Source organism: Mandrillus leucophaeus, unplaced genomic scaffold, assembly GCF_000951045.1.
Source record: "Mandrillus leucophaeus isolate KB7577 unplaced genomic scaffold, Mleu.le_1.0 Scaffold5838, whole genome shotgun sequence".
NCBI lineage: Eukaryota > Metazoa > Chordata > Mammalia > Primates > Cercopithecidae > Mandrillus > Mandrillus leucophaeus.
The window spans coordinates 8853-14243 of NW_012106295.1; the positions used below are offsets into that span (position 1 = coordinate 8853).

General features: G+C 40.7%; 1 protein-coding gene across 2 annotated transcripts in view; it reads right to left on the minus strand.

Annotated features, from left to right (window-relative positions):
- The window catches only part of LOC105553177 (HLA class II histocompatibility antigen, DQ alpha 1 chain), a 6318-nt gene extending 4982 nt beyond the window's left edge, over nt 1-1336 (minus strand). Inside the window, exon 1 of one of the 2 annotated variants that reach the window (XM_011999152.1) lies at nt 1186-1336. In XM_011999152.1, the coding sequence (XP_011854542.1) occupies nt 1186-1267 (82 nt within the window). In that variant the 5' untranslated portion in view covers nt 1268-1336. The remainder of the gene's footprint in view (nt 1-1185) is intronic. The other variant, XM_011999153.1, reaches the window with a different exon arrangement.
- Between the last annotated feature and the right edge of the window lie 4055 nt (nt 1337-5391).

Consider the following 5391-nt stretch of genomic DNA (forward strand, 5'->3'; position numbering starts at 1 on the left):
CTTCCTTCCTTCCTTCTTATCTTTCTTTCCTCTTTCTTTTTGAGACAGAGTCTCTCTCTGTTGCCCTGGCTGGAGTGTAGTGGTGCCATCATGGCTCACTGTAGCTTCTACCTCCTGGATTCAAGCAGTCCTCCCACTGCAGCATTCTGAGTAGCTGGCACCACAGGCACGCACCACCATGCCTGGCTAATTTTTATTTTTATTTTTCGTAGAGATTAGGTCTTGCTATGTTGCCCAGGCTGGTCTCAAACTCCTGGGCTCAAAGGATCCTCCTGCCTTGGCCTCCCAAAGTGCTGGGATTACAGGCATGAGCCGCCATGTATGACCCACTTTTTTTTTTATAGGACTTCATTAGATGAGGTGAGGAACAGGTAATTCGGGTTGATAATTTGAAAACAAAATGATTTAATTTACCAAGTTTTTCTACTATAAATTCTCACTTTTAAAATAAAGGGATTCCTTATCTTGCTAAAGAAAAGAAATGTGAAGCTATACTTGTAATAGAAACATGCAAAAATAAAATTGACATTCATGTTTTCACTATTTACAAAGCTTAACTACATGCTCATTTTATTTGATTATTTGTGAGGTGACACATAGGAGTCAGCTGAGAGTAAGTGAGGACCATGTGGTAAAATGATTGCTGAAGGCATTCAGCTTGCTGGACTCCTTTACCCACTCCCCACCTGTGCCAGTTCCCATGTGGAAATGTAAGTCTGAGAGAAAGAAAAGGGCATCTTTCTTAATATCTATAGAGTATATAATTGATGGAATTATTTACCCCAAGATCTACTATAGGAGACATACAAAAAGCTTCAGAAGTTGTTCAGGGAAATTTGAGAATGATACTTCACAAATTTTTGAAAATAAAAAATTCTCCACCGATGGAAACCTCACCAATTTTTGAAGCAATCATGATGGAATGACATAGAGACCTCCAGGCTGTAGCCACTGAATAGAATATAAACAGAATAGCGTCCTTAGTGAACACCAACAGCATAGATAACAAAAAGAGTAGGCTGGGGTTCTGGTTTCCTGAAGGAGGAAGAGCCATAATTTTTAAATCTCTTAATACTGAAGGGGCCCTTATGAAATCTCTACAATTTCTCTGCAAATCGCTTTCTCTCTTTTCCTTCAATTTCCTGTCTTCCAGCTCCAGAGAACATCCCTCACTCATGCACTCACCCACTATGTCTTCACCTCCACAGGGGCTCATCACAGCGGTCAGAACGAGGGCCCCCAGCATCAGAGCTTTGTTTAGGGTCATCCTCTTCCCAAGGCAGCCTCAGCAGTTGCTCAGTTGCTGTTCTGAGTTGTAGAGTAATTGTGAGGACCTTGAGACAAGAAAATCTGAAGACACCCAAACCAAACCTTGCTAGATCAGGTTTTGGCCAATTAGAAAAATCCCCTATGGTGACACCTCAGTTACTAATTGAAGAGTTTGTATTAAGAGCCCCGGGGAGAGATAGGGCAATCCCCTGGTTGTGATGCAGCCTCCACTCAGAGTGGACTTGAGGAAATGTTCTATGAATAGAGGGAGGACACTAAATTGGAATCTTCTCAGGTGTGTGCATGTCTGCCAGCGGCAAGAGGGGTGGGCATTTCTTTTCTTTACTTTTCTTTTTCTTTTTTTTCAAGACGTAGTCTCACTCTGTCACCCAGGCTGAGGTATAATGGCATGGTCTCGGCTCACCCCAACCTCTGCTTCCCAAGTTCAAGCGATTCTCCTGCCTCACCCTCCCGAGTAACTGGGACTACAGGCACTGCCACCATACTCAGCTAATTTTTGTATTTTTAGTAGAGATGGGGTTTCACTATGTTGGCCAGGCTGGTCTCGAACTCCTGATCTCATGATCTGCCCGCTTTGGCCTCCCAAAGTGCTTGGATTACGGGCATGAGCCACTGCACCTGGCCAGGGGTGGGCATTTCTGAGAAGTCTCATGGATAGATAAGGTCTGAGCACAACGGATTGAGACAGAACACAAGAATGCTCAGTCACCAAGTCCAAACCCAGACAAAACATGAATATTGTCCAAACCACAAAAACAACCAGGCACATCTCTCTCAGGAGTGATTATTCCTTCTTCACTAATCACATCTGTAGCCTCAGGATAGTCTTTTGTCCCTCTAGGTAGGATTTATGAAGCTACCCAATCATAGCATTGCCACTCCCAACTCTCCACTTTCTGTCAGAATCCAATTAAAAGCAAAAATCCCTCTTTCCTAAATCCTCCCCAAAATCACGTAAAACAAGCACAAACCTTACAATTGACTAATGGTCAATTTTATGTGTCAGCTAGACTGTGATCTCCAGTTATCAAATCAAACACTAATAATCTAGATGTTGCTGTGAAGATATTTTGTAGATGTAACTGAAGTTCATACTCAGTTGACTTTAAGAATTTATCCTAGAAAAACTGGATGAGCTTAATCTAAATTTTTGAAAAGCCTTAAGAGCAGAGCTGAGGTTTCTCTGAGGAAACAAAAATTCCACTCTGGACAACGTGTCAGCCTGTGCTGAGAGTTCCAGCCTGCTCTTCCTGACAACTACTTCCCAGTGGATCTCTGACTTGCCTAGCCCACCTCCACAGATACAAAAATTAATTCCTTGCATCATTCTCTTAATATATGTATTCTCCTGGTTCTACTTCTTTGGTTCCAACAATCTCTTACTGAGAGGCTGCATGATTCTCATGGTGAGTTTTATTCATCATTGCAATGAACAATAAAGCCAACTTGTTCATTGCTTGTATGCTTCTGCTGGTCTTTGGCTGGAGGCATTGAGGTACCTCATTAGGCAGTTGTTAGGAATGTACATATACTGCACTTGGAATAAAAAATTCCTAGGACTCTTTACATATACGTGTCATATTTTAATATCAGCCTCATTTTCCAAAGAGGACATCAAAGTCCAGAGAGTTGAAGGACATTTCCCAGGGTCACACAGCTGGAAAGTGGTACAGATGTGACGCTATGGGGCAAGCCATGAGTCCTTGTGAGGACTGATGGGTGAGAGTCTCCTTCTGTGCGAATTCAGAATCCAGTGCCTTAACATGATTAGGAGAGATATTTGACCCTATAGGTGGCTTTATTCTTTCTTGCTCCTGCCATTGTGAATGAAGAGGGTTTTTGAGTTCCCATTTGAGATATGCTTGCTTTATCACTCAATATCCTTCTTGCCATATAGCAAACAACATGTTTTTATCTTTTTTCCTGTATCCAGTCTTACCTTCTTTGTATCTAATGGAAATTCCTTAGGACTTTGGCAAATGAACATGTTTTGGGATGGTACTGCAGAATTTCACCTATTAAAATTACCATTTAAATAACTCAACTCCAATTAAGAAGTTAGAGTGTTAAATGTAGGATTAGAATTTTATCTTGGATGGGAAGTTGAGGGTGCTGTTTCAGATCTCACATCCTGTGGGGTGAAGGGAAAGTCCAAGCAAGGCAAAGTCATTGAAGAGATAATAGACGTCATTTCTTTTTTCTTTTCTTTTCTTTCTTTTTTTTTTGTTTGAGATGGAGTCTCGCTCTGTTGCCCAGGCTGGAGTACAGTGGCATGATCTCGGCTCACTGCAAGCTCTCTCTCCCAGGTTCACGCCATTCTCCTGCCTCAGCCTCCCGAGTAGCTGGGACTACAGGCTCCTGCCAGGCTAATTTTTTGTATTTTTAGTAGAGATGGGCTTTCACCGTGTTAACCAGGATGGTCTTGATCTCCTGACCTCGTGATCTGCCCGCCTTGGACTCCCAAAGTGCTGGGATTACAGACGTGAGCCACCGTGCCCGGCCCAGTAGACGCCATTTCCATTTTTAACCTCTCTCTCCTCTTCCTGCTTCATCCAGCATAACACAGTGAACCTTGTTCCAGTTGCTTCTGTCTTCAGGTCATAATTTTAATGTAAGGTAATGTAATAAGTAAATGAAACTCAAAAGAACAGTATACCATTTTAACAAAAACTAATTTGTTACCTTTGTCTAGTAGAAAGAGAAAAGGTCCTCTTCATAAATTAATAGTGGCAATAAAATTTGAAGTTCAGAATAGTACTTTGTCCAACAGTTTTCTTAGAAAGCACTTATTGACATGCCATTGGTTCCATAACTAAAATAGCAATGGGATGTGCCATCATAATTGACATCATTAAAAGCCCTCTAAGAAATTAGGCAGAATTTATGTTAGTTCTAATAAACAGTTATAACATTCTCTAAGACTCTGTATATTTTAAAATTGTTTTAGTCTGACTTTATGCACTGGTGAAGTTTTACTCGAAAGGCTAAGACTTCTATCTTGCAATAGTTAAAGGTGCTTCACAACAATAACAGAGTCTAGAGTAGCAAAGTAAAAAGAATATAGATTTGTGATAAGATAAATATGTATTCCATGCTGCTTTTGATTTTATCAGCTGCATCACCTTGGGCAAGTCACTCAAAATACCTGAGCCTTAAGGTTATTTTCTATAAAACAGAAGGAAAATTATTAGATGACAGTTAATATGGTAAAATGAAATGATAGATAAGTACAATTATAAAGTTAAATACAATCCAGTGTCTGACACATAGCAACTATTCCCAAGTGGTAGCCGCTACATAAAGACAAATATAAATAATGATAATGATAATAACATCATGCTTTGGGCTGGGAAAGTCTGTCAATTTTTCCTCATTCATTTAACCTTCTCCCTGTGGCACTCCAGGCATGTGGGAGCCTGTGAGCCACAGAAGCGCTCAGACATTGCTGAAAAACGAAATTTTTTTGAAGACTGTTGTATCTGTCAGATTTTTCTATGTAACGAAGTACTCCAAAACTTAATGACTTCAAATAATGGTTTAGTATCTCCTCATGATTCTGTAAGACAGCAAAATGTGCTCAGCCCACCTGAGTGGTCTTTATGTATTAGACAGTTTCAGCTTTTCTCAGGTGGGCTCCCTCACATCTCTGTAGCATCAATAGGTTTGGCAGGGGTAGGGGGCCTGTCTCCATCCATGTGGGCTCATTATCCTGCAGGCCGGCTGAGGCTTGTCACAGGTGCTGGAAAGCTCTCCTGTGCAAGATAGAAACAGCAGGTGTCTTGAGCTGAAACTTAAAACTCATAACATCACTTCCATTACATTCGATTATCCAAAGCAAGTCATAGTACTAGCTCACATCAAGAGGTGGGTTAATAGATTGCATTTCTTGACAAAATGGGCTACAAAGAATTTGTAGCTATTTTTGCAACTTATCGTAAATATCCTCTGGCTTTTGGCAATATGTAAATGAATTTGGTGTGCGAGCGTTGGAGAGCCCTTATATTTAAAATACATTCCACCCACTCACCTACCAGTCAAGATCTTATTTTTATTAATCTGCTTTAAAAACACAGTGAAACTTTCTGAAAGGAGACTTGAACT